Source organism: Copadichromis virginalis, linkage group LG17 (genome assembly GCF_057382275.1).
Source record: "Copadichromis virginalis isolate Kocher_CV1m ecotype Utaka linkage group LG17, C_Virginalis_male_GT1.1, whole genome shotgun sequence".
NCBI lineage: Eukaryota > Metazoa > Chordata > Actinopteri > Cichliformes > Cichlidae > Copadichromis > Copadichromis virginalis.
Genome location: NC_140634.1, coordinates 8,874,804 through 8,890,117, shown reverse-complemented (window position 1 = coordinate 8,890,117; position 15,314 = coordinate 8,874,804). Strand labels below are relative to the sequence as shown.

General features: G+C 42.3%; 1 protein-coding gene and 1 long non-coding RNA gene across 2 annotated transcripts in view; one reads left to right on the top strand and one right to left on the bottom strand.

The window, feature by feature from the left end:
* Positions 1-806: 806 nt before the first annotated feature.
* The window catches only part of LOC146688950 (contactin-associated protein-like 4), a 130,619-nt gene continuing 116,111 nt past the window's right edge, over positions 807-15,314 (bottom strand). Inside the window, exons 19-24 of the mRNA XM_085437227.1 lie at positions 14,532-14,756; positions 11,169-11,302; positions 10,375-10,462; positions 4,940-5,155; positions 4,432-4,503; positions 807-1,678 (exon numbers count right to left, since the gene is read on the bottom strand). Coding sequence (XP_085293353.1) covers positions 1,482-1,678; positions 4,432-4,503; positions 4,940-5,155; positions 10,375-10,462; positions 11,169-11,302; positions 14,532-14,756 — 932 coding nt within the window. The 3' untranslated portion in view covers positions 807-1,481. The remainder of the gene's footprint in view (positions 1,679-4,431; positions 4,504-4,939; positions 5,156-10,374; positions 10,463-11,168; positions 11,303-14,531; positions 14,757-15,314) is intronic.
* LOC146688953 (uncharacterized) lies at positions 4,495-5,067 on the top strand. Its single transcript, XR_014916083.1, has 2 exons — positions 4,495-4,863; positions 4,972-5,067. It is a non-coding gene; the product is annotated as an uncharacterized LOC146688953 (long non-coding RNA).

Below are 15,314 nucleotides of genomic sequence, written 5' to 3'. Positions count from 1 at the left end.
ACTTTTTCACTTCTTTGGTCAAAAAACCTCCAATGATTCAGAGTTTTGCATAAAGAGTGAAATATATATGTAACAAGCATCAATACTGAGTTGGTTGGCTTTCATTGCATCATTTCTACACAGCCGTCTCCTTGAGTTCATCCTAATTCTTTTTCTGATTATCCTTAAGGGATCCTTTCTCAAACTGGGGTGCACCTGCAGCAAGGCTAAGATGAGATGATGCATAGCTCTGCAGCAATAGACAAGTTTGTAAAAGGACCACTGGGTAAACATAAAAGGGCCGATGAATGTACACCAGATGTCACAAAACTTGAACATGTTTTTATCTACAGGCTGGGGCGCTGCCAGGCTCGGCTGCCTCGTACATTTGTCCTACACCCCACCCACTGCTAGCCTGCATCACACTGCGCTTAACTTTCAGAGTGAGTATTCTTCATTTTTCCTCTCATATTCCCCATATTTTGTACCCGTGCTTCCTTTCCTTTATCCCGAAGTGAATGGAGCATTAAAGCTTTAACTTTGTGGATTATTTGGGTGATTTTTGGAGGGAACACAGCAGTCTCACTAGTCAAACAAACTGGAGTTTGGGGTCAAACATGCTCGGGTGTGGTAAGAATGTTCTAGTGTGGTTATGTCCTCAGGACACCTATCAGGCAAAGACAGAGGAAACGGCAAAAACAGATGAAATGTCTGCAGAGTGAAAGCAGGGAGATGGTGTTTTATGGTCCGTGTCGCCTTGAGTTCTCGGGCTGGCTGCTCACTGCAGGAGGTACAGGTAGGCAACTTTAAAAAACCCCAAACCTTGGTCTCATTGTAAAGCTTTTATTTTGTTCATGAAAAAGTACACGGAGTAGCATAAAAGCTTTCCGACCAACTCGGTGACAAAGGGTTGACGTAAAGCTTTGGACTGACTGACAGTTTATTATTTATATATACAGCAGGTGTTGAAGTTATGTTAAGTTAAAACAGATGGATTTTGTTTGATTCTTGCACTGTGCTTTGGCTGAGGTTTCACATGTTAACCACGCATATCAATCCTCCTGTCAGTAAAGTCCATCTTCCCATCTTTTAAAACATCCTATGGCTCTGACATCTCGATTTTTTACATAAAAGTCATCATCCTCGTAGAAAAGTGTTTCTTTTTTCTTTAAAAATCAAGCATAAATGTGCCATTACCTTTGTTTTTCTTTTTAATAAATTAATTGTAGCATTTCACAATGGCAGAGAATTTGGATAATAAGCACACAAATCACCATTTATTGTGCATCATTAAATATTATGTACATCAAAGTGACACCATCGATTACTTCCAGGGAAATGGAGTCCAACACATTTGCCAGTGTTTCTAGCAAATTATACAACATTTACAAAAAAAAAAAGGTAACAAAGAAAAAAGCTCAGTGGTATTTTATAAAGCACTGAGAGTAAGTCCTCCTGATCTGTACAGGGCCAGGTCAGTGAGCGGTTATTTAGCAGTCCTGCTAAATAAAATACTCCTTCTGGTTTTCACTGGGAGCGCTCGGAGAATCCGGCTGGCCGCTGAAGGGGAACTCGTTGCTGTCTTCAGGTTGAGCTGCTTTCACTTCCTGGTTCCGATATGTTTCTTTCCTGCTGCATATGAATCTGGCCATCACTGCCAATGCGGATAGGGTGACAAAAATCACAACAGCAATCACCCCTAAAAACAACAGAAAGGTAAAAAGAAAGAAAAATAATTGTTGAATTGTTTCAGATGTTGTGTAATTGTGCTAGATCCAGAGACAAAGAGGAGTTGAAAAGGGTGCAGAGAGAGCTGAGGGGACTGATAAGGAATGGGAAGGAGAGCTACAGGCAGAAGATGGAGAACCAGCTTCAACAAAACAACGTTGGTGAAGTCTGGAGAGGCCTCAGAACCATCTCGGGCCACAAACAGCAGAACTCTCTGCCTGGGAGGGATGTGAGATGGGCAAATGAACTGAATCATTTCTTCAACAGATTTGATTCAGCCATGAGGCAGTCTGCAACATCGGCTGCAGACTCACCCACCCCCACTGCTGCTGTTCCACCTCAGACACTTCACACCTCCTCTATTCACCCTGCTCACTCCCCCCCACCCCCAACTGCAGCATCCAATACACACTCAACACAAGGCTCCAGCCTGTCTCTCTCAACCACCCAGGTTAGGAGGGAACTGAGGAGGATTAATGGCAAGAAGGCAGCGGGTTCAGATGGCATCAGCTCGAGGGTCGTCAGGTCCTGCGCGGACCAACTGTGTGGGGTGATGGAGCACCTCTTCAACCTGAGCCTGAGGTTGGGAAGAGTCCCACAGCTCTGGAAAACCTCCTGTGTTGTACCAGTGCCAAAGACTTCACGCCCCAAGGACCTCAACAGCTACAGGCCGGTGGCTCTGACATCCCACCTGATGAAGACCCTGGAGCGGTTGGTCCTGGCTCAGCTTCGGCGCCTAATAAGCTCATCACTGGACCCACTTCAGTTTGCCTACCAGCCTGGCATTGGAGCGGATGATGCCGTCATTCACCTCCTACATCGTTCCCTCGCTCACCTGGAGACCGCTGGAAGCACTGTGAGAATCATGTTCTTTGATTTCTCCAGTGCCTTCAACACCATTCTTCCCTCGGTTCTAAAGGACAAGCTGGTGAACTCTGGAGTGGACCATCACCTCACTACCTGGATCCTGGACTACCTCACCGACCGACCACAGTATGTGAGGACTCAGGGCTGTGTGTCGGACAGGGTCGTCTGCAGTACGGGGGCCCCACAGGGAACGGTTCTGGCTCCGTTCCTCTTCACCATCTACACTGCAGACTTCTCCCACAATTCCACCCAGTGCTTCCTGCAGAAGTTCTCTGATGACTCTGCAATAGTCGGCCTCATCACTGATGGGGACGACAAGGAGTACAGAGGTCTGACCCAAGACTTTGTGGACTGGTGCCAGCTGAACTACCTCCAGATCAACGCCAGTAAAACCAAGGAACTGGTGGTAGACTTCCGCAGGCACAAGCATTCTCCACTGCAACCACTGAACATCCAAGGTATGGACATTGAGGCTGTGGACAGCTACAGGTACCTTGGTGTTCATCTGAACAATAGACTGGACTGGACTCATAACTCAGACGCCCTCTACAGGAAAGGGCAGAGCAGGCTGTACCTGCTGCGGAGACTCAGGTCGTTTGGAGTGGAGGGCCCACTCCTGAAGACCTTCTATGACTCTGTTGTGGCTTCTGCTATCTTTTATGGTGTGGTCTGCTGGGGCGGCAGCATCTCTGCTGGGGACAGGAAGAGACTGAACAGGGTGATCCGAAGGGCCAGCTCTGTTCTAGGATGCCCTCTGGACCCAGTGGAGGTGGTGAGTGACAGGAGAACGGCGGCTAAGCTGTCATCCCTGTTGGACAACGTCTCCCACCCCATGCAGCAGACTGTGACAGCACTGAGCAGCTCCTTCAGTGGGAGACTGCGGCACCCACGGTGTGGGACGGAGAGATTTCGCAGGTCTTTCCTCCCCACTGCTGTCAGACTCCATAATAAAGACTTTAACTGATCAAGCACACACATCCATACATGTGCAATAATACTAAGTGCAATAATCCTTTCTGTCATCATTGTATTTTTACTCAGTTGTATATAGTATTTGTATTCTATTTTTATCTTATTGTATATTTATTTTATTTTATTCTACTGTATATAGTATTTCATTTTATTCTATTCTGTACAGTTGTGTACTGTATTTATTCTTATTGTATTCTAATTTTTGCCTCATAACTTTTGCACTGTCCACTTCCTGCTGTGACAAAACAAATTTCCCACGTGTGGGACTAATAAAGGTTATCTTATCTTATCTAAAAAACCTGAAAAAAAATTATCGCTCTCTAATTTTTAACCATATGTTAAAAATCACATAAGGGTAGCATGACATGTTTACTTTGATTACACAAACATAGGAAACATACCTAAACATGGGTAAGGAAAATTTAAATGGATCGTTAAGTTGGCCCCACTTTACACCCCGACAAAGTTTTATTCAATTTATTTGAAACTTTTCAAGCTTACAGACAGAATGACACCATGCATGCAAGCGTTACCAAAAACAAAACCTCCTTGGTGGAGGTAAGAGCAGAGTTGTGCCGTCCACAACAACCTGTCATCGTAGCTGCCCCGCAAATGAGAAATTTGGTTTCTATAACCATGGTGCAGGACAGAGAGAACAACCTGGCAGTTCACAAAGTTCCTGACTGCCTTCAAGCACACATACGACGAAGCAGCAGTGAGTCACACATGCAAAAGAAAGCCCACATAAACACAGTCACAAGAAAAACTGACGAATAACCAAAAAAAGGTGTTCAGTTCTACAGAACTGCATCTTCCCAAAGGTTTTGATTCAACTTTTATAATCTATTGATTTGTTCTTATTCCTGCTGAGAAGAATAGCATTACCTCCAATTAGAGCGGAGTCACTTCTGATGGTGTTGACTAAAGGCTGACCTGGATCCACTGAACCAGGCTGGCCTGCAAACAGAGGCAGAGGATAAAAATACATAGAGCAAAGATGAGAAGGCAAGAACATACACACATCTATCTCTATCTCTATATATCTCTACATGTATATATACATATATATATGAAATAAAGTGACAGAAGGTAGAGTTACTGAGAAAGCCATCAGTCAGTACTGAGAGTGCTTGTTTAAAGTCTCAGCACAGCCTTAAAGGACCTCACTACAGTTGTCTGACTAATCTCATCTGCCGCTGTGCCATCACTCTGTCTGTTTACCGAGGAGGATGGTTAATGAGCCAATAAGAAAGTCTAATGAACAGCCATAAGAATAATATTAAAGGCGTACCAGACAGATTCCCACACCAGGAGAAGGTGGGTGGATGGGAGAGGGCTGGCCAATAATATATGCATAAACTGAGCATACAGAGGCTGACTTTGCTCCCTGTACCTGATAAGGAGTGTGTTGTTTCTGCTGCGTAGGTGTTGGCTGGAGAAGAGGAACCACAGCTTGATTGTACCAATGGGCCGGTGACAATAACAGGGCTGTCAGGATGGAGCAGAGCAGCTTTCAGAGGACTGATGGAGTTAAAATGAACACCTGACAGGCAGCCAGTGAACCCAAGCGAGGCCAGCTCGGCCATCTCGGCATCCAATCCATCAGGCTCTGAATCCAGAGGGAGAAACACACAGCAAGGAGAGGGAAAAGGGGGCAGATAAATAAAACCTCGACTTTGACGACAATGAACAACCACTCATTATGTTCAAAGTCTTTGATTGCTTTAACAGAGTTATACAGTTATACAGTATTCGTACACATCAACAGCAATATGATGACAGTATCAAAAGGTTGGGAAAGTGAAGCAAACTTTAAAGAAAAAATAAACGTCAAAGGGCTGTGATGGTCTGCTTGCCTTTGTCACTGCTCTATTTCTTTTCTACTTCCAGCATAGCGTATGAGTGGGGCAGGATAGCAGATCAGGCTAGTTGGAGACACCTGAGCCCAGCGTTTCCTATATAAACCCCACTCTTCCTCACACCTTTGAGTGCTGTTCTTCAACATGTTTCATGGTTTTGAGTCTCATGATAATTCGACCTCAGCACTGTTCACTCATCCACTCACACACCCTTACTCCTTTTCTTAATAATAGCACCTCGTCTGTTTCTGCTTGTTTTAATTCCATGTTTGGTTTTTTCTTAAATGATCATTCAGCATTTATCCTGCATGTTTCTCTTTTTTGACATGGCATCAAAAGGCTGTGTTTTTTGAGATGGGGCATAAATCATAGCATCCAGCATCAAAGCCACACAAATTATGTTGTGTCTGTCGTGCTGCATCTGCACAAAATAGTGGCAATTTAAGTGACTTTGAACGTGGCACGGTCCTTGGTGCCTGACGAGGCTGGTCTAAGTATTTCAGTATTTCTGCTGATCTGATGGTATTATTGGGATTTGTAACACTTCTGGGGTTTACAGAGAATGGCCTGAAAAAAAGGGAACATATCCAGTGAGCGGTGGTTTGCTGGAGTGAAAATGCCTCAGAGGTGAGAAGAGAATGGCTAGACTCTTGCAAGCTGACAGGAAGCCAACAGTAACTCAAATAACCACTTGTTACAAGCAAGATATCCAGAAGAGCTCTGTCAATGCACAACAGGTCAAACTTAGAAGCAAATTGGCTACAAAAGCAGAAGACCACACAAGCTGCCACTCCAGTCACCTAAGAACAGGAAACAGAAGCTACAATTTGCACAGGCTCACCAAAATTGGACAATAGAAGATTGCCTGGTGTGATTCTCGATTTCTGCTGCAACATTCAGATGGTAGGGTCACAGTTTGGAGTAACAACATGAAACGACATGCCTTACATCAACAATTCAGACTGCTGGTGGTGTAATGGTGTCATATTTTTGGGCAGCTGAGCATTTTTGGGCAGCTGAGCATCATTTAAATACCACAGCAAACCTGAGTACTTTTGCTAACTGTCTCCATCCCCGCTTCAGGACACCTACACCAGGAGATGCCGGACTAGAGCAGCGCAGATACTGAAGGACCCGTCCCATCCTGGCAACAAACTGTTCCAACTTCTGCAATCTGGTAGAAGGTTCCGCATCTTCCGGGCAAGGACAGAGAGACTCAAGAGGAGCTTCTATCCCCAAGCCATCCGTGCCCTAAACACACACACCCGCCCTCTCACATCATCTATAATTGACTGAGACAGGACTCTTCCAGACACTAAACCAAGGAACAATGTACATTTCAATTCCTTTAATTTTAAATATGTTTATATTGTCTATCCTGTAAAATAGTCAGATATCTATTCATATTAATGTACAGAATTCACCTGCTTGCTGCTACTACTGCACATTCACCCAGTGTATATACTATATGTGTATATATATATATATATAATGTTCTTCCTCTACACCCCCCCCCAATTTTTGCACATGTCGAGGAGCGTGTCAGGCTACATTTCACTGTGTGTTATACTTGTATAACTATGCATGTGACAAATAATAAAGAACCTTGAACCTTGTGACCACAGTGTGCCCTTTTAATGGTTACTTCCAAAATAATAATGCAACATATCACGAAGCTTAAACCACGTCAAACTGGTTTCTTAAACTTGGGCAGTAAGTTCACTACACTCAAATGACCTCCACAGTCACCAGATCTTAATCCAATAGACCACCTTTAAGATTAAGTGTAATGAAAGATTCACATCATGGATGTGTAGTCAACAATCTTCAGCAACTGTGAGACGCTATCATGGCAATATGAACAGTTCTCAAGACAAAAGCAGGGTCCAGCCCAGCATAAAAAAAGTGTACCTATTTCTCGTGTGCATACCTCTTTAAGGAGTGAGTCTTACTTTCTAATACAGTCACATCCCCGCTATGTGTGGCAGCAGGTGCTAAATAAAATCTTAAGCAGCTATAAATGTCAGTACAAACCACAATTATTCCTGCAGTGCAATTTGATTACACAGCACATCACTGGCAGTCATCTAAGTTATTACCAGAGAGAAACAACTTTTCACCACATTAATGGGACACTGCAGAGTGGCCTGGTTGGAGAGGCCAGTTTATCAGCTGCATATTTGATCAGGCGTTGAGTTTTTAAATTCAGCGTAAATTGACTTTGATTTAAGTATCTTGTGTCATGTGCATATATGCATGAGTCAGCAAGGTATGACTGAGGACAGGAAAAAAAATAAAAGGAAAAGCTGTGGTGGTAGAATGATGGATGTATTTGAAAGAAAACTAATTTCTTTAACACAGCATGCAGGCTCACAAGTCTAACCACCTAATGTATTAAGAAGACAACATCTCCTCTTGTGAGAAAAAGAATATATATAAAAATATGTATTAAAAATTAAAATATGTGGAATTGAACATCTCAAACTCAACATGTATTAGTAAAATTACAGCTGATGTGGCAAAAGTTTTGATACTAATCTTACACAATGAATAATCCTTGGGTGCAAAATGCTAAAAAGAGTCAAAAGGTGTTTATGTAGCCAAACCCTGACAGTATATGAACTGAAAAAAACTTTACTTCCACCTCCTTTCACTGTCTCTGTCTCCTTCTGTGAGCATCTGAATCTCTCCATTCTTTCTTGGTCCATTAGTTAGGCTGATGGATGACAGGGCTGGCAGGGAGCGACAGTATATCAACTATTTTGCTGCCTCTCTGATACTGATATGACTGCCCGAGTCCTCTGGCTCAGCATGGGGGCAGTGGGGTTACATACTAACACAGACTGGGTCAAGAATAATTTTTTTTAAAAAAACGTAACAAGGAGGACCTAAAAACAGCAACAGCATCAATTTATATCTGTTTCTTACTTGTGAACCAAGTACAGGAAGGAGTTCAGTAGCTTCCTGACAAAAACAAAATTCAGCCCCAATTGCTTTATAAAATTTGGACACTGTGCAAATTGTCAATTAAAACAAAATGTAATTTAATCACATTTTATTCACAACACAACACAGAAAGCAAATGTATTTTATGTTCATCCCATTTATCCTCCTCTCCCACTCATTGTCTTATTTCATCAAAAATATCGAAAAAAAAACCCTACACGTAGATATATAAGGGAATAGTGAAATGAGAGGTCTGATCTTGCAAAAAAATAAATAAAAATGTACGAGTCAAAACTGGTTTCAGAAAGCGTTGCTAATCCCTTGGCTCATGTACTTTAGGGCCAGGGCTAATGGATAAAGTACTGGGCCACTCGATATCATGGCAAAATAGACACGCCGGTCCAAAGCATGAAATAGATATGAAATAGACATGGATGCAGAAGCAAGGGAAAGTGTTTAAATAGACATTCTTACACACATTAGCCGCCTAGCTTTCTGGCGACTAAGCAGCCTGGAATACACTTTATATGTTTTTTGTTCACTACCAGCCTCTTGGCTTTAAAATTTTTTCACCCCTGCTAGTGTGCAACTTCTGCATGCAGCAATACAATTCCTGCATGCATGTCCATTTAATACTTTGGAGATTCAAACTGTGGAATGGAGATGGTGGATGTCGTGCCATTTACACATTTTTCTGTGATACTGGGTTGTTTCGGAGCCTTCTACACATTACACCTAAAGAAGCTGTTTGGCAATGGAAACCCATGCCCTGAAGCTCCTGGCGCACACTGTTTGTGCTGATGTTAATGCCAGGGGAGGTTTGGACCCTGCAGTTATTGAGTCAGCAATACGCACTATTTACGGGGTGACCCTGTTCTGCTACTTTAGATGGTCTGCCACTGTATTGCTGAGTTACTATGATTTCTAAATGCTTCCAGTTTGCAATAACAGCACTTACAGTTAATTGTAGAGGGAAGAATTTTGACAAACTGACTTGTTTCGGTGGTGGCATCATATTATTAGAGCACTCAGATTTATTGAGCTGTTTATAACAACCAGTCCTTCCACAAATGTTTGTAAAGACACTGCATTACTAGGAGCTTGATGTTTTACATCTGTAGCTTTTGAACTTAAAACACTTGAATTCAAAGGTTAAGAGGTGTTGCAGCACTTTTACCCTGTGCTACCTCTACATTTTGAGAAACAGTGATTTTCTATTTTAGCAATATAAAATCCTTTCTAACGCCCACAGGTTCTAGCAGCAGTGAAAAATCCCAAGTGATGCTATTCAAAAACAGCGTAGGGAATTCACTTAAGTGTTTCTTTCATAATGAGAACTCCTTGCAGATAAATCAGCTGTGCAACTACTGCAGCAATGCTGAAATACAACATTCTGTCATAGAGGAATAGGGGGAACGGCACCTCCTGACTTCCTGGTTTAGTTTGACCCTACCCACAGCAGATTAGATTTATTATTTTTTTTGGTTGTTATGCTGAATTGAAGGTGCTGACTCCAATCTTCTAAGTAATTTGTTCTTTTCATTCTCTCCTCATTACCATACAAAGTGAAGGACCTTTTTCTGAAGTTGTTATGATTACAGCTGTCTGAAGCCTCGCTCAGCTAGACAGATATAAAGACTGTGTTACTCACCGCCCTGATACCACAGATAAAACTGCACAGACATGCAGGTATATTTTGAACTTCTGCACTAGTGCCATTTACACAATTATCTTAACCTACCATACTTTTAGATGCATCTACATCGCAGTGACTTTCGCAGAGTGCTGTCCTTTTCTAATCTCTTCAAGAGAGTGACCAGCTGAATATGGATGTTAGCTTGATTTGCTTCACAGAGTCACAGCTGTTGCTTGGGCTGCAGCTTTCCCTCTGTTCCAGACAACATGATGACCAGAGAACAGCACAAGGATCCAGAACACCACTTTGCCACATGAGGCCAAACATCTCAGTACTGTTATTCAAATGAGCCGGTACTGGTGCATGTCCTAAGATAGCCACACTCACCCTCCACTCTGCCCAGTATGAGTGATTTGATGCTGTTGAACTCCACATCAGATGTCAAGTTCAAGTCCTCTCTGGCGTTCTGGTCAATCTGAAAACAACATTAAGCAAAGACTTTTATGTCAAGTGTTTAAATGACGACGGCTATGTGAGCCACAGTGAAGGAAAAAGCATAACATGTGAGGATTATATGTTCAGCCTGGAGCCTGATCTGCATATTCTAATGAGAGGCAGTCTGAAATGTGACTGTGCGATTCACAGCAGCTGAGCAGGAAAATACTGAGGTAGTAAACGTGTCTGAGAGCGATCCTCTCTATTTAAAAAAAACAAGCTAGGAAACAATGACATTTGGGCTTTAGTCTCATTTGTCAATAAGACATTTGCTAATGCTGAGACTTAAGTGGAGCGATAGAAAACAGAGTGGTTGTCATAGCTTGACTACAGAGAGGAAATCTGCCATTTATTATATTTTATTTTACTTCCGAAAGCATCCTTGTGGTCAGGGTTGGTTTTTAAATTAAAGAAATAGCTGCAAGCATCAGCCCACAATACTTCCCTTCCACTCAGAGCCTGCCAGCAGACTCCTTATAGCACCAGCGGCTAAAGCAGTGTGAGCAGCAGATTAATTAAACAATGTACTCTTTAGCTCTTAGACTTAAATGTTGGTGGAGTTCTGGGGGAAGAAAAACCTGTGTGTCATTCCATTTGGTGGTAACAGCCCAGCTTGCTTATGTCTGCAGAAGCAGCAGAAACCGGTAAGAGAGAGTAAGAAAAATCTCCCGTGTGTTTGTATTCACCTGCACAGAGACGATATCTGCCAGTCTCCTAACAATCACTGTGTGCAGGCGCCCATCAGCCACGTTTATGACTCTGCTTCTCAGCGTCTCCACATCTCTGCCGCTGTGCAGCTTGTACCTCAGTTCCAGCTCGTCTTCACAAACACAAAGCAACAGTACAATTGTAGTCGAATGGATACAGAATAAAACAGTCAGAAAGTCAAAAGTGGTCATTTGGTCAAAGTGTTCTCAAACGATGACAAGAACTGTGTTAGATATGTGTTAAATATAATGTTACTAAAGACCACAAACAACAAAGTAGATCTATTCATGGAATAATGCAAAATATGAATCCGTATTATTCTTTAAATGGTAATCTTTGGCCTCAACATGTCTGCAGTTACAGTTGCAGTTGGCACAAATGGAGCAAAGCCTGTGATAAAGTTCAAGTAAATTAGTTTAACTGCACTGTGTCAGACATGCACAACATGCCACACTCTCTTCATATCCTATCCCTGCAAAATCCTCCTCCTAACATGCTAGTGTCCCTCCTACTATGTATCGTGTTGAAGGGTTGAAACAGCAGGCAGTGCTGCACCTCGCCCACACTTGTAAATCTTTTTCTCATGACTTCCCTTATTATAAACGCAGCAAGTGGTGAGCTCAGAAGCTAAATCTGACTGTATTCTACTGCTATAATAAATGTTAGATGTCTGACTAAATTGATGGTCTCTCATTGCATCACCTCCTCTAACTACTCATAATCTGACCAGACAATACAACTGCAAATTTTCTCAAACTTGAAAACAAACAAGTTGACGTGCGGGAGTCGAGTTCTACAGTCACCTGATTCACAATATGGTTAATGGGATGTTATCCACATAGCAAAATTGGTACGGCCCGGATCTGGCCCACACAATGTGCTTACACATGGCCCACATACCGCAGAGCATGATGGCCCTTTGATGGCCCAGATCAGGTTTGCCAGATGTGGCCCACACGAGGGCCAGCACAAGGCCAGTTGCAGACGCACTGGTGGTCCTGCGCTGGCCCATGTGTGGACTACGTCTGGCAAACCTGATCTGGGCCACCAAAGGGCCGTCATTCTTTGCAGTATGTGGACCATGTGTAAGTTGTGTGCAGCCACGGGCCAGTTGCAGACACACTGCTGGCCCTGTGCTGGCCCAGACCAATTTCCGCTCTGGCCCCAGATGTCAGCCTAATGTGTACCTTAATTAAGCCATGTAACAACAACATGTGCCAGAACATGCAAAGGTAACATGACAAAACTCTGTTCTGACAATGAATGGACTGACTCTTATATAGCGCTTTTCTAGTCTCCCGGATTACTCAAAGTGTTTTATACAACATGCCACATTAACCCACTTTCTCTAAACTGAGTGCTTCCTAACTGCATACTCTTGACATGCAGACTGGAGGAACCAGGGATCAAACTACTAACCTTCTGATCAGTAGACGACCTGCTCTACCTCCTGAGCTACAGCCACCAAGTAGTAAACGCAAGTAAACCCTCACTAGGTTTTGGATAAAGTGTACACTCACAAACCTGTCAAACCTGCATTTGAAACGTTGGCCACCATAGCAGTATAGTATTGCAACATGGCATTTGGGTCTTCTAAGTAAAATAGGAAAATAGGAACATAAATAGTACCATCATTGCCAGACATGGCCCACATCTGGTTGACATACACCCTGTCATGACACCGGTCAGTCAAAAGTGCCAGCTTGATGCCAGATCTGGGCCAGACCTGTTTTCTAAGAGCCTGGGCCACATAAACCAAACCACAATTGACCAGAAATGTCATGCCATCACATAGACAGTGCCATCTATGCCAGGCCTTGCCCATATCTGAAAGACATACGTATCATGCCAGAAGTCAGCCTGCAGTGCCGGCTTGATACCAGATCCGGGCCAGACCTGCTTGCTATATGGTTGGGGTTATTAGGCCAAAAACTCGGGTTAGCTCGGGTAGTAGATGAAAGAAACTATTGTTTAATAAAACCAAAGAAGAAAACAAGCCACATATCTGAATATTTTAATAGATCGTCTACAAACCACGTAATACTGTAAGAATTAACACTTTATAATAATGGATTGGATTTATATAGCGCTTTTCAAGGCACCCAAAGCGCTTTACAATGCCACTATTCATTCACTCTCACATTCACACACTGGTGGAGGCAAGCTACAGTTGTAGCCACAGCTGCCCTGGGGCAGACTGACAGAAGCAAGGCTGCCATATCGCGCCATCGGCCCCTCTGGCCAACACCAGTAGGCAGTAGGGTAAAGTGTCTTGCCCAAGGACACAACGACCAGGACAGAGAGCCCAGGGATGGAACCGGCGACCTTCCGGTTACAGATGCGCTTCCCAACCCCCTGAGCCAATCTTTATATCTAAGATTAAACTCCATGATACAAAATTGATCATGTTTCACTGTTACATTTATATCCCTTGGCTGCGGATATAATTTGAATGTTCTGAGATTCTTGCAGGCTTAAAAGATGAACAGAAATGATAAGAAATAATATTTCTTTAGTACTACACATATAATTTGATACTCTATGCTATTTCTCTCATTTTGACTTTTTTTCAGTATGGGCTATTAGTGATTAATTCCCTTATCATAAAGCCATATATTTATAATAAAAAGACTTATAGTTGGAGCAGTGTCTGGAGCAGGATTTCAGTGAATGAGTCAGCTGGGAAATTCTTTTCCTGTGCAGTAGAAGGGGCCTTTAGGAAATTGCTTTGATTTGTGCTTTGGCACAATCAAAATAAAACTCTCCCTGGGATTTAATTGGATACTTCAGCAAGAGTTCAGATACTTGATATTGGCTTGATCAGCTAATTTAAACTTGCTTTCTTTGTGTCATTAAAAAGCTTCAATATTGTGTCTACAAAGCAACAACAACTCTATTCATAACAAAAAAGGATATTTTCAGTAGCTTAGACGATAAATCCAGATATTTTAATCAGCCCCTTTGGAGTTTTGAATCTGATTGGTATTTCCTATTATTCCAGTTTACTTACTTTGAATACAATGACAAAACAACCACGACAAACAAAACAAAGAAATAAAAATAAATAATTTAAAAAAGACCCCCCTCTCAAAAATAAATGATCATTTTATTATATCTGCACCAGATATTTTTTTTCAAACCCAACCCGACTAGTCAGGCTCTGTTGGAAAAAAGCAGCATAGGACAGACAGAGAGGGAGGAGAAAGCAAAGGAGAGAGGAGAGGCTTAATTCAACAAATTGCAGGAACAATGAGATGAGAAAATAGGTTGCAGAATTAAAAAGACGCAATCATTTATCAACAAAAGACAGCCAAGAGAAAATGCTATCTGAGAGTCCTCACCATTTTTGTTGATGAGCAGGATCAGGTACTCTCTGTAGAACGAGCTGACATAGAGCAGAAGAGCAGGACTCTGATTGGTACTGAAGCTCAGAGAGATGTTTTCTCCTCTTAGTGTGATATCTGAGTAGATGGATGAAGGCAAGCCACTGCTGTTCCTGCTTAGTTCAAAGGGCTCCTTCAGGATGTAGGTGATGGATGTTGTTGACTTAAAGGTGGCTGAAACCTCTGGGAGTTAAGAAGTTAGTGAGAAGTGTCACTGTCGGAGCTGAATGTGCTGGTTTAAAGACTAAATTCAACTAATGCTCTTTGCAAATTCTGTTTTGATGATAAGCATCACATCAACTGAAGAAAGTAGAAAATATTTTTTAAAACTCCAGGTGGACGAAATGGATGCAAAAATTCAGAGTTGACGTCTTGAGCTTCATATGATAAAGCGAAGCAGCAAATGGTTGAGATTAGGGAAACAGTGTGGCTTTGATTAAATGTTAATGAGCATCTGGTTGAATACTTTAGTAAATTTTGAGTTTTGCAGTATCTGAAAATGTAATTTAATATCTGGCTTAAGGTCTTCTCTGTGATCTCCCTGATTCTGCAGTATCTTCTCAAACTGCCTATCTACACAGTCCAGACAAAGCAAAGTAGAGAACAACAAAGGAGGTAAGTACTTTTTGATGAATAACTCAACAAGTTGCTTTGCGAGTTAATCAGCAGTTTAAACAGCAAAACATACTTTACCTGTGGCATTTTATCAGGGCAAGCAAGGCAAGCATTGTTTAATATCGG